The sequence below is a fragment of the Nuphar pumila genome, chromosome 16 (assembly GCF_984573655.1).
Source record: "Nuphar pumila chromosome 16, dmNupPumi1.hap1.1, whole genome shotgun sequence".
In the NCBI taxonomy this organism is placed as follows: domain Eukaryota; kingdom Viridiplantae; phylum Streptophyta; class Magnoliopsida; order Nymphaeales; family Nymphaeaceae; genus Nuphar; species Nuphar pumila.
Window position 1 is genome coordinate 56,517,369 of NC_143264.1, and position 14,301 is coordinate 56,531,669.

A 14,301-nucleotide genomic window follows, 5' to 3' on the forward strand; every position below is an offset into this window, starting at 1 on the left:
CGTAACTCCGTACATTCATTGAAACAAAATAGATTCAAAACGAGGTTTTAAAGTTTAAACGAAAAGTGAAATTTCAAAGAAACCCTTTTACCAAATTACAAAAGATGTCTTCAGGAGCGAAACGTCAGGAAAAAAGTCTCATCTTGATATCATCATGCCATCGCTTGTCGTACCGACCTAATTATCATCTGTACCCATGAAACGAGATCAGATCGATAAAAATCTGGTAAATACATAGAGATAACAATTCAGAATAAGACTAACACATGCGTAGTTCCATTCGTGATATGCAGTTTAACATAAGTAAAAATGAGCATGGTAATCTTGTTTCTATATCGTTCGAATTTTATCAGATATCTCTGAAGAGTGAGCAAAATGAGCATGCTAACAAAATTCAGAACCAAACTAATATATATATATATATATATATATATATATATATATATATATATACACACACGATGTTCCTTTCGCGGTGTGCAAGGCAAAATAAGTAAAATGAACATGATAACTTTGTTTCAATATTAAACTGTCCTGAGGGTACGCACAGGAGAAACATAAAAACAACTGAGACTGCCTGGGGGTTTGTTATGCTATGTATTTTGATATTCCGAACAACTTGATGAGTCCCCTCCCAAGGGGACAACCAATAACCGAGAGAGAATTCTCCAGAGGCCATTCGTTTAAGGGGATGCATCCATACTTTTGTATAAGTCATTGAGACCTACCACCTATGATAATTTTTGGTAGCCCAGTCCCCTAACTCCAATGATTGGGGACGTCGAGTCATTTGCTCGAGTATAGTTGTTAACAACCTGTCCATCGAAGTTTTTGTACCATCACATCCTCTCTTGTGACGGAACCATAATGACGAATGGGTATGTCAGGTTTTATTTTAATTGATGACCTATTTTACATGTTCTGGTCTTTCAAACCAACTCGAGCATCTTGCCTGTGAAGGCGATGATCACCATTTATGTGATTTTCTTTTCATCATTGTGCACGTGCACGTTACGAGGTTACCATAAACTTCTCATCCAATCATCGTAGTACTAACATGCCGTGCATGTTACGATGAGAGGGGTATCGGTTTCTCAGAAAGAAACCCCAACATTTATTTAAAATTCTCATTGTTCTATTTATCACCATTTATGTGATTTCCTTTTTATCATTATGCATTTGCACGCTACGAGGTTACCATAAACCTCTCATCCAATCATCGTAGTACCTATGTCACATGGGTGCGGGTGCGGGTGCGGGTACGGGTACGGGTGCGAAGAAATTTCAAAAATTTTGGATACGAGGATACAACTATATATATGTATATATATATACATATATATAACAATAATAAGACTCGGTCAAAGTTGTGCCCATTAGGGGACACGACTATATATATATATAACAATAATAAGACTCGGCTATATATATATATATATTTAAAAATATATATAAAAAGATCATTTTTTTTTAGTTTTTATACGTCTTTTGCCCTACAAATGAACAAAAATAGACTCGGTCAAAGTTGATCGAGTCCAAAATGTGGACGAACTCGGCTTCGGTGCGTTGACCGAGTCCGACACTTGGTTGACTGTGTCCGCCCCATGTCCGAAGCCGCACCCGTGTCCACACTAGTGTCGGGGCGTGTCGATGCGGGTGCGTCGACCTTATAGCCAAGTCCGTGTGACTTTGCATAGTACTAACATGCCATGCATGTATGAATCTGATAGTACCGGTACGATGAAAGGGATATCGGTTTCTCAAAAAAAAAGCCCAACACTTAAGAAATCTTAAAGTCCCGTGTTTTAGGTCAGGAGTATCCAAGTCATTCGGATATCAAACAAAAGACCGTACGTACCTCTTAGGGCTACGTAGGTTTGAGAAAAAAACTTGGATGCGAATGAGCAACAATCAGGTATTCGTTTTTGCTTTCCAAAACCACGCATATTCAAATACTAGAATCTTGCAAGAAATCCCTTTTTCTTTAAAGCTTCGGTGGACATATGCGAATCCGCGTCTTTAAAAAGAGCAAGCGTAATGTAGGGTAGGATAGAGTACGAGACACTGCATACCTTACAAGATTGCATATATGTATATATATAATATATATCATAAAGCGTAAGCATGTGCACATTACAGCGCGGCGGCAATGTAAATGACATAAAGCAAGACTCGATGTGCGAAACCACACATCGAGCTAAATACATTGCGTAAGCGGTGCATGAGGTACGAAATTGTACCTCGGCTAAATAAATGCATAAGCAGTAGCCCGTGCACGTGATAGCGCGGCGGCAAAGTAAACGACATAAAGCAAGACTCGATGTGCAAAATCACACATCGAGTTAAATAAATTACATAAGCATTGCACGAGGTACGAAACCGTACCTCGACTAAATAAATGCGTAAGCAGTAGCCTGTGCACATGATAGCGCGGCGGCAAAGTAAATGACATAAATTTAAACGGAGAAGGATACACAAAACTACGTCCTTGAGTTATATATATATATATATATATATATATATATATATATATATATATATATATATATATATATATATATATATATATATATATACACACGTATGCAACTTTCCCCTACCTCGAAGATGGTCGGATTCACTGATGATTCCGAGTGTAGGTTATCAAGAGCTCGAGCCTTGTTGCGCATGCCGCGTCCATTGCACCAATGGGGTGCGTAAAATAGGTATTTTATCGTGCTGCGAAAAAGAACGATGCAACAACTTAAATTAAATAAATTAAGCAACATTTTGTGTTGTATACGTCGAATTCGAACCCAGTTCGAGCCAACCGGACTAAGTCGAGCTCATTACAAGAGGCGGGTAGTAAGGCTTAGCTTGCTAACTGAAAGCGGATACCGAGCTTAGCTCGGCGGGCTATGCGACAAACGAGAGGGGGTGGACTCGGCGGTCAGGCTGGAGCCTGGTGTGCCCACTTCCGACTTGCCGAAAAATTCACAAAGATGAGAGAGGGAGCAGGAGCCGGGTAGGAGGTGAAGGGTGCTGGCCCTCGGTCCACAACAGGGAAAAGAAAATACACAGAGCGACAAGAGGCAGTGGTTCTGCCTCCTATCTGGCAAAACAAAAGAAGAAGAGACGGGGGAGCAGGGGGCTCAGCCTGGTAGTCGAGCCAGGCTGGCTCCTAACTTGGACGTGCTCGGTCCCCCAGTTTGAGAGAACCGGGCTGGGTTCGGTTCAAACAACGCCTACCGAGAAGACAAAAGTGAATCACACAAGTTATCGTGGGCTTGTATTCAATAAAGTCTATATTGAGAGGGTATCCTCTCAAGAGTAATAAAGGGGTCGACCCCCCTTGTATACAAACAAATGAAATTAATGAACTTCCTAAATTACCCCCAAATATTAGGTCCTAATACAAAGGGGCATTACATTACTTGATGTAAAACAACATAATACATAGACTTCAATAACAACTAAGGCCAGATCTGATCTGATCAGATTTGATGCAATGAAGAGAATGGGAGAAAAGGATCGAAAGAATGGGGAATTTTCATATCTGATACAATGTCAAAGAGGAAAAAAAGGGGAGATTAGATCAGATCTAATATGTGATGAAAAAGGAAGGGAGAGAACTTTTGTCCTATTCATGTCATGCATCTCCTTATATATCAATTCTGATATATCAATGGAGAAAAGAAAAGAAGAAACAGAACCAAATCTGTATTGGTCCAGATCTGATCTCGACAGAAAACAAGAAAAGAAAAGAGAAGGGAAGGCGATTGAGGAGTTTGGATTAAGAGGAACTTACCTGGATGAAGAGATGGTCTATGATACCATGAAAGATTGCCTTCATGGATACACACAAGAGAAGGAAGAAGTGGAAGAATAAGCCAGCCAACCTCTAGTATTCTCTTCAATAGGGTTGGCTGTTCTTGTTATTGAATATATATAGTGTTCGGGTTACACAGGATTTTGGTATTTTACCAAAACACCCTTCACAATACAATCCAAACAAAATACAGAAATTACAGATCCTATTCGAATCCATCGTGTTCTCCTAACAATGTTTGATAAATCAGACCCCACAGATGTGTTCAGCATGATCCATGTGCTAGGAATCGATTGTTTGATCATGCTTTTTCAGTGAAAAAGTATGATTTTTGAGCTTTAACATTTATAAAAATTCTAAGCTGTTGATTTTTGAATCCTTATAAAAACCTGCTTGGATGTCATAATCAGATGATTCAAAAGCCAATTCCTACTAAGCAAAACATGTAAATCACATGTATAAGTTCAGACTTCAAAAAAAGTATAAAAAAAAAATGAAAAATTGAGACTGTTCTCACCCTCCTACCGTTATGAGGACCCAATCACTCTATACATGCATACATTAGGTGAAAATTTTTACTATCAGAACCCATGCTTGGTACAATTTCAACTTTTGTATCTTCATCTTCTTCATCTGGATTCTTTTGCAATGTAATTCTGAAAGGTGTTGGGGCCGAATAAGATACTTGGATGGTCAGGTCACAGTATCATAACTGAACGGTATCGGGTTTGAATCTCATGGGATTATCCCCTAGTTTGCCTATCCAAAACAAAAGTCTGACAAGTTCATGAATATTCATATGATCTCTCAAAAATGAGCAAGCTTACTTTTACTTTGTGTTTCTCATCCAATTGCTTTCTCCTTCTTGCAGAGGCTGCCTCCACTATCAACAGAGCCTAATCGCTGTGAGCGTGCATTTGTTGGCAATACAATTGGTCAAGCAAATGGTGTCTATGATAAGCCAATTGACCTCCGATTTTGTGATTATACAAATGATAAATCCAATCTGAAAGGGAAATCACTCGCAGCAGCTCTCATGTCTGATGCAAAGTTTGATGGTGCTGATATGTCAGAAGTGGTGATGTCAAAAGCATATGCTGTTGGAGCAAGTTTCAAGGGTAAAATCTTCATATTTTTCTTTCTGTGCTTTGGCAATCAACCATTTCCTTCTCATTGACGTTTTGATTGCTGCTTTTCCCTTGTAACCACCAACAATGATTTGGCCAGAAGCTCTTAAATATGGAGAGCGCTTCAGGTCAGAGGCAGCTCTGATGGTATACTGTCAAATATGCCTTGGATTGCGTTCATCCATTTGACGAAGGGCAGCCAGAACACTGTCGAAAACTTTTTGTTTCAGCCATTCATTTTTTGTGCTGTAGATGTCATTCATCTAAAACTTGAATGGCTCTCAAAAAATTTGCCCATCTAATAGACAACCTATCCATCCATGGTGTTCTGGCTAACATTCATCAAATGGATGAACGGCATCCAAGGAAGCTCTGACGGTATACCATCAGAGTTGCCTCTGACCTGATGTGCTCTCTCAATTATGCAGCCAGCCAGTGAGATTTATCTGATTTATGTCATACTGTACCTTCATGTTCTCTGTGCATTGGATGCTTGGTTATTATTGCATGGAACACTCAGACTACTTGGACTTCCTCATGCTTCTAGCTAGGAGTCTGCCTCATTTTGTAATGTAGGTCCATTGTTGATGAAGATGTGTACTATCTTGTGCTTCTTTGATTACCATAAAGGGTCTTCTTCTTCTTCTACGCCTTCATCCCAAAACAATTGGGGTCGGCGATATGAACCAAAACTCCAAGTGGTTCATATACATGGGGTGTGACTAAGTTTTTATGCTGGTTGTCACTGGCCTAACGCAACCCTCCTCCTTTATCCGGGCTTGGGACCGGCAGTGTATAACTAAACAGTTAAACACAGGCGGAGTTTGATTACCATAAAGGGTATGAGATTAAAAAAAAGTGAAACTGAATGGACCATTCAGAGTGCAAAAACATCAACAGACAAATGTTGATAGGGCTGCAGACAACTGTATAACTCATGCTTCTTAAGATATCTTGCAGTTTTTGGCCTCTCACCCTGTTCTGGAATTTGTATGCTGATCAGCTGCTTCATGAAACCAAGTTGTGATGGGGGATAAAACAAAGTTCAAAAGGTGAGTTCTGGTGTGGCCTGAGATTGAAAATGTTAACATGTTAATGACTCAATGTTATTGTAGCATGAACAGAGTGGATAGGGTAGCAGAATCTGCACATAGAGATATAGGAATGGGCCTATAACAGGTGATTTTTGTAATGAAATATGTGGAAATATAAAACAAGGGGCCTCTAAGATCTTACAAGATCATAAACACAAAGTGCACATACACAAGTCCAACTAAGGGACAATATAAGAGCACAAAGGCACTACACAAACACTAAGTGCATTCAAGACATCAAATAATTAAAGGGGAGCACAAGAACATAAAAAATATGCACCTTATTGAGCATGAATGCTTAAGAGAAGCATTAGAGAATAAAGGGAGACAAAGCCCCTATTCATACACATAGGCAATCTCAATAGAGCTGTTGGACTGTTCCAACAACTATAAATATAGCTGTTGGACTGTTCCAACAGCTCTATTGACTAGTCAACTCTATGTTGACTGGACAAAAAATAATCCAACAACTCTATTTGGTATTTGACCAAATAGTCTTTATAAAAACAGAAAAGAACAAAAAGAAAAGAATAAAGTAAAAGTGCTAATATGCCCTAATGGTCTCAACCTATTACAAGGATGAAAATGACCAGAATACTCCTAATGTGTATTACTATTTTCCTATTACATCATTATAGATACATATATATACATATGTATATATATGTGAATACATACAAATATATATATATATATATATATATATATATATATATATATATATATATATATATATATATATATATATATATATATATATAGAGAGAGAGAGAGAGAGAGAGAGAGAGAGAGAGTATATATATATACAACTTAACAATTTTCTCATCTAGAGTTGGTTCACATCCTATGCTTGTCACTGGCAAAAAATGGACATGGATTAAGATACCGAGATTCCATGGTTACTTTTCGTATCTGTGGACAACTTGGCAAGTGTGAGGCCACTAAGTTGAGTCAATCAAGTTTCTCTAGCTTTTGTATCCAATGGATTGGTCTATTGAAGAGAATGCTTTGGTTAGCTAGAATAGTTTCATACGAAACCTAGACCTCAGAACTTGGAGATGACTGTAGGTATGTTTCCTATTCAGTTATGAGGCATTTGAATACCTCAGCTTTTAGATCTGAAGGATTGGATTTGAGAACCGAGGATCTGAGATCCTCTGACCTGAAAATGGAACCCCTCCGTTTTCTCTCTTTGAACTAGGGATCTTAGATCCTAAAAAAACAAGGATATGAGATCCAACATTTGGGAGAGCTCGGATATTGGCGTGGGGCCCATGCCACCTCAGATCAGAGGATCTGAGGTGCAGGATCTCAAACTCGCCCTTATGGAGTCTTTATGCAGGATGGTAATAAAAGTTGCAATACTTTCACCAACTTGGCTTCCCTGAATTGTTACCTTTCACTAACTTGAGTTATATGTCTGTTGAACGCCAGGTTGGCCTGTTATACTACTCATTACCCTTGTGTGTTTGGGATGAGACAATTCTTTTGAATACCATATGTGTTTGCTCGAGACATTGTTTGCATCCTGTATTGAGTTTCCACTCTTGTGGAAAATAAGTTGAATCCTTGCAGAGCTTTAATGCTGATGTGAATTCTGTGTCTTCTTACTACCATTACCAATTCTGAAATGAGGACTGAAATATCATTAATACAATCAACTGCATATGGTAAAAAAAATGAAGCAATAAAATGGAGTTCTGACAGGCAGATTCTAGCTTGATCTTGGTTGGTTTTGAGTCAGACATGACTAAAATGGGTCCCCATTGAGGCAGGTCAAGTTGACTTGCTAATTGTTAAGAGCGTTGTGTTTAACTGCCAATACTGAATATTGTTGTTCAGGTGTAGACTTCACTAATGCAGTTCTTGATCGGGTTAATTTTGGAAAAGCCGACTTAGAAGGGGCAGTCTTTAGAAACACAGTGCTGTCTGGTTCCACCTTTGATGATGCCCGATTGGATGGTGCAGTCTTTGAGGACACCATTATAGGTTACATTGATCTACAGAAGCTATGTGTGAATACAACAATCAATGCTGAATGGAGAGCTGAACTTGGATGCAAGTGAACAATTTATACTTCTATTTCCCCTTCTGTTTCCTTTAAAAAAAAATCTTGGGTTTCATGTTGATACCCATTTGTTGTACTGTGTCAGGAAAATGCATCCATCTTTTCTTGTATAAAAAAGAGTAGTGAATCCAAATACGAGCTTTGTTTTGCGGTTGCTGCTACTACTGCTGCCCTACTGTCTGTTTTCATTACCTCTGAAGTTGGCAAGGCAATGGCCATGCACGTATTTGTATCTATGCATATGAGAGAGGGGGGTGGGGGGGGGGGGTGGGGTGTTCTTGATTAACAAAAATGCTGCCAACTTTTTATGTATCCAACAAAGTTCATTTGTAATCAAACAAAATCAAGAGAACTCAGATTAACAAATAGTCATGCAGCTTAGTAGAAGTGAAAGTCAATGGAACAGATGCAAAATGATGTTATAGAAACTTGATTGTTTCTAATACACATTAACCACTGATTGAAAGGCTTTAGTCCTCTAAGGTACATGGTTTAGCAACAACACCTGCAGAAAGTCTAACTAAATTAAAAGCTATTTAGCCATCTTAAGATAAATCATTTGAGGTTTATTTTGATAATTGCTCCGAAAATGACAGTTAAAACAGATTTGGACAAGCATTAAGGGGCATTAGGTGGAGTTGACGACTCTAGTTTGGAAGCATAAGGACTTACAAAATTTATCATGTTTGAGTTCAGCAGTCCTTGAGAGCAAGGAATGTCTTTAGACAAATGTCCTACAATAAGTAACGATTGTATGCTATGGATGCAATCTGTTGGAGTTCCAACCTTGGTCTGAACCGGATCCAACCCATGTTATTAGATATGGGTAGCATACATATCTGAACCAGGGTAGGATTCAGAACAAATATGGTCCATCTAGCCACATCCCGGTCAGAATCGTGCATAAACAAACATGTCCAAAATCTACGTTGAAGCCGGGTCTAGACTTGTTTTACTTTTTCCATGACAATCAAAGAGTTTTGTCCATTTCCAGCAGATCCAGCACCCTGAACTCTGATTATAAACGGATTTGGGACTGCGATATGAGGCCTGGGTAGGATCCAGATTTGGGACCATTGTCACTATCCTAAGGTAGAATCTGTTGTCGGGTCAAGAACGACCCATATTCAAACTTTTTCCCATCCCTATGTACACTAAAATTGACCCGTAACATAAATTGGAGTGTATCAGATTCGGGAACAGTACAGAGGCAGCACTGACGGATTACAGGCAGAGATGCCTCCGACTTGATGCGCACTCAATTGCAAAGGCCAGAGATGACGTATTCGAATCCCAAGGTGGGTGATCAGGGTGGATAGTCTAGTCAGATATTATCTAAAGGAAAAAATTATTTGCATTTGTCATTTAAACACGAGTGCGCATCTGGTGTAGTGGTATCATAGTACCCTCCCACGGTACTGACCGGGGTTCGATTCCCCGGATGCGCATTTTTTGTCGGCAATTTTTTACTATCATATTTAAAAGTAAATATTTTTTTCCCACATTCGTCATCAAGTGCTCATCTGGTGTAGTGGTATCATAGATCCTTCCCACGATTCTGTCCGGGGTTTGATTCCCCGGTTGCTTACTTTTCTTCCTCTTTTTTAATATAGCCAACTTTTAATTTGGTGTGACTTTTTGGTTAAGCTATGCAAACCTCTTCCACTTGTTTTTCCAAAATCCCTGTTTCTCCTGCATCACCCGTAACATCTATTCAGATACATGCCAGGAAAAGGGTCCGTGTTAAGCATCAGGTGCCAACTATGTCACAAAGATACGTGTCCACGAGGATGTGCGATGCGGGTTCGACTCTCACGTTTGGATTTTTTTTGGAAACTAGGGCTACAATTCTATTGGTGTGTCATAATAACATACTCATGAACCTAGCAGCAAGATGCATGAAGACGTAAGTCACTATTTTCTTCATCTTTGTAATTTTCTTTTTTTAATATTTTTCTTATTATTATGTTTTCTCTAGAATTTTTGAATAAAATTTGAATTTTTTAATTACACTGATTCAAAATTAATTCGATCCGATTCAATTTGAACTGATTTTTTACGTCAATTTGATAAAACAATTTGCCTCCTGCTTAGCTTCTAACAGCATTGCTTGAAATACATAATGAATAAGTGGTAAAATGAAATAAATGAAAGTTGGCATGCTCTTCTAAATAATTGATAAAATGAGCCTTTTTTAATTAATATTTCGTCTCAACTTTCAAAGTGATCCATATAAGAGGAAACGAAACGAGCTGCTCATGACTCGAATCATAAAGAGCTTGTTCAGACTCGTGAAGGAGGGTTGACAAGTTGAACACAATGAACAAGTCTCAACTCACTTGACTTGAATAGGATTGTTAGCTAACAATAAATATATTTTACATATATTTTATATTACAGAGTATAGTGCAGAACAAATGGCTTGCAAACAATAAGTTTAGAAATAAAAAACCTATGTTTATTTTGTAAACCAACCAGCTGTTGGTGGACTAGGTTAGAGTCCAAATCCTAGTACTTTTAGCTTTTAGTTTTTGAAAAAGTGTCAGCTCAAACTCGGTTCATTTAGATCAGGCTTATCATGAGCTCAAGCTTGGCTCGTCCACCAACCTTTGTGGCCTTTCTTATGAAAGTGCCGCTTTTTCATAGAAAAGATATCCTCTTTCCTAGGCCCTGTTGGTTTCATTCTCATGAAAGGAAAGCCCTTTCAAGGGAAAAGGCACATCTTTTGAAAAAACTCTTACTGCTACTGGGTTGGTTATACCCAACGTCTCGAACCGATGATATCCAACCCGACCCGATTTTAGCAGACCCATGGGTTCGGGTCAGGTTCAAAATATAAATCCATAATGAAAATGGGCCGGGTATTGGGTATTGCAAATGAATACCTGAACCCATTTGAACTCAACCCATTTTTATACCCGACCCAAATGGTTTTCCATATTACACTAGAAAATGGCCCGTTCATGTGGACTGGTGACAGTGAGAAAGAGATTAACACACTCAAAACAATTGCAATGAATTATTAACCACGGTGGTCGTATCCCACGTGGTAAGCGGGGCCCTGTGCCAAGCTGAAGGCCCAGGTTCGAATCTCTCTGGCACATGGGGCTTAAGAGATATCTGGTAGGGGTCTGCCTAACCCCAGCTTTGCCTATGAAAAAAAAATTTGCAATAATTTATTCTTTTTGTGTAATATATACATTCTTGATTTTTTTTTTTTGTGAAACAAAGGAAATAGATTCCTTGTAGTTAGCAAATTGTACAATAGTTGATTGGAGATGTCTCTTACCCGAAAAAAAAATATTTACGAAAAGAAACTAAATATTTTCAGTGAAAAGATAGAATTTACACACAAAAGGAAACAACACAAATGCACGGTTCATAGACCGAGATTGCCAAGTTTACTTGGTCGCTGAGGTAATTGGTTAATTAGAGTGAAATGGCCAAGTTAACTTAGTCTATGAGGTACCAACGGGGCTCCACTTGTTTGGTAGGAGCTGTTAGTTCGCGTCACCATGTCTTGGGACGTTGCAAGTTCAAAACCCAATGGTACGTAGTGTAACTGGTGGGGTCAGAATAACCCCAGCTTGCCATTAGAAAAAAAAAGGTTTAGTCTATGAGGTACAGATGAGGGCTCCGCTTGGTTGATATGAGCTGTTCACCCTGTGGTGGGATGTTGCAGGTGGTACGTTGAACAACTGGTAGGGGTATGCCGAGTCAGGATCAGAGGCACTGGCTGCTAGGTGCACAGGCACACTCAAAGTGTCACATGTGATGGCACCAGATCCTGGCTCGGGGTATGCCTAACCCCAGCTTGCCTATCTAAAAAAAAAGAGAGCTTAGTCTATGAGGTAATTGGTTCATTCACAAATGTATGGCAAAGCTGCTCTCGCTGGCTAGTTACGCTCGCCGGAGTGTCACCCCACCAATTTTAGATCGTAGAATCTTTTCCATGATTCAGACATAACTTAAATTCTTATAATTTTTTTTAATTAATTAAAAACTATCATAACTCTTAAAAAATAGTCCAATATTGACTCATTTTCATTCATTCAAAGTGCTTTAAACTCGATTTTCAAACTTTGAAGTCAAACACCTTTTCGGCTCCCTTGTAGTAATTTTAGAGAATCTTTCATGCTTGCTTTGAATTTGTTGTCGGTATAATCATCTCGAAAGTAGATTCATCTACATCTTGGTAGGTGAAGAAGAGAGTGTTTTTTTCTCTCTCTTTCTATTCACCTTGATAACCTTTTTATTGTCCTTTAATAAGATAGTTGTTACTTAGCTATTTGTTGGTTTAGTATACCCATCATTTACCACTGTCTAACAATTTTGAGAGCTCACAACAAAACCTTTATTTGGATGCATCAATTCTCATAGTTGTCTTTAGACAAATGAATTTTTTTAACTTAAAGTATGTTGTTAGATGTCATTGTGGGTCTGATACCACTTTGAAAGATAAAACATTAAAGGTGACTCAATTTCATGCTCAAAAAAGATAAACACTCAAAAAATATTTGGACAATACACTTCACTCATACTCAAAATGCATGGCCTATAGGTATACATAGAGTTGAGGTAACTTTCTACTCGATTACTAGTGACATGCACCACAATGACCACTACATGCTTTGACTCACGTAACTCATATAACTTTCTTATAAATTTTTCACATGTCATCTCAATGACTCTACACTTGATACCCGTCCCACTACATTACCCGTTACATGACTTAAGAGTTACCCACTAGGTAACTTACATAATAAACTCATATTAACATTTTTTTCATGTTCATATTGCCAATATTACATTATGCAAATTTCAACTTTACTCTTAAAAGCTCTAAACATCACACATTGACAAAATTACCCACAACTCCTAATTACATGACAAAATTGACTGACAACCCAAAATGGGTTTACACTTTCATATCTTCTTTATGGTGCATGGTTTGCCTCACGTTATCCACACAACTACCTCTTTCCAAATTATGGTTCCGGAAGAGGCCAACTTGTTGAAGTGGTATTATGTGGATGTGGATGTTAAGGCTACTAAGAAAAAGTCGTTCTCAAAGTCACATCTAGCAAGCAACCTTGAAAAGAAATCAAATTCAGAAAGGAAGGAATTAGAAGGTTTGTCTAAGTAAGTTGCTCTCATTGCAAGGAAATCTTGTAACTTAGGGATAAAGGAAACTGGATGTAATAGGAATCCTTATGTTATTGAGAAACTGTATGAATGGGATAGGAAAGTCCTAAACAAACTTAGACTCATATTCTCTATTGTACTAGGTTGAAAATCTTTAAATAAACATCACCTCTCTCTCTCTTTCTACAGTTCATTGAACAGGAAATAGAGTTCTATCCATGGATGGAGGCTTGAAAGAACTAAACCACGTAAAATCTGGTGTGATTATGTGTGTCTGCATGCACATGATCAAAGTCTGATAACTTATCAACCAAATTATTTCTCCACGCTCTCTACTTAAAGCAATAACTTGCTTTGTTTGCTTGTAATGTAATGAAAGCTTTTATTATGACGAGCACCAAAATTTTAATTTACAAAAATCTTACTTATGGTAGCTTTTCAAAATTTGTGGTAGAACATTTTTAACGTTCTCCTCAAATCTCCAAGGATATTTAATCAGCGTCTGATAGAGAGTTTTGCCATCTTTGCTCTCAAACTCCATTGGGGAGTATGAAGCAAACACTTGTCCTTGCAACATTTTAAACAAAAGAATTGAATGTTCATGCTATATATGTACATATATATGAAAGAAAAATCTTTGATAAGAATGCCAATCAGTTTAGTATAAAAAAGAATCTTAGACTTTGAACAATAATACAATTTCTTCAAATACTTTTATAGTTAAAACAATTGTGAAATCCCTTTAATTATTTTAAGTAAAGTTTGTAATTTTAATTATTAAAATTTAATGTGAATGCAAATTTTAAAATAATCATAAAGTTTTCCTAATAATCTTGATTATTTAATTAAAACATATGTTCTATTATTTTCAAATATTAACATTTTTTAGGATAAAATATTAAACTATATATATATATATATATATATATGTGTGTGTGTGTGTGTGTGTGTGTGTGTGTGTGTGTGAACCGAGGTTTTCATGATTTTTTTTTGCTTTTTTGTCTTAAATTTCACCATATGGATGTGATCTATGGGGATTTCACTGTACAAATGCTTGAT

General features: G+C 37.7%; 1 protein-coding gene and 1 non-coding gene across 3 annotated transcripts in view; both read left to right on the plus strand.

Annotated features, from left to right (window-relative positions):
- Nucleotides 1-8,327, plus strand: part of LOC149813255 (Tetratricopeptide repeat (TPR)-like superfamily protein) — a 55,616-nt gene extending 47,289 nt beyond the window's left edge. For both annotated transcript variants that reach the window (XM_089991674.1, XM_089991673.1), the window contains 2 exons: nt 4,680-4,926; nt 7,872-8,327. In XM_089991674.1, coding sequence (XP_089847800.1) covers nt 4,680-4,926; nt 7,872-8,095 — 471 coding nt within the window. In that variant the 3' untranslated portion in view covers nt 8,096-8,327. The remainder of the gene's footprint in view (nt 1-4,679; nt 4,927-7,871) is intronic.
- A 1,147-nt stretch (nt 8,328-9,474) lies between these two features.
- Nucleotides 9,475-9,545, plus strand: TRNAG-CCC (transfer RNA glycine (anticodon CCC)). Its single transcript has one exon. It is a non-coding gene; the product is annotated as a tRNA-Gly (tRNA).
- Nucleotides 9,546-14,301: the final 4,756 nt, after the last annotated feature.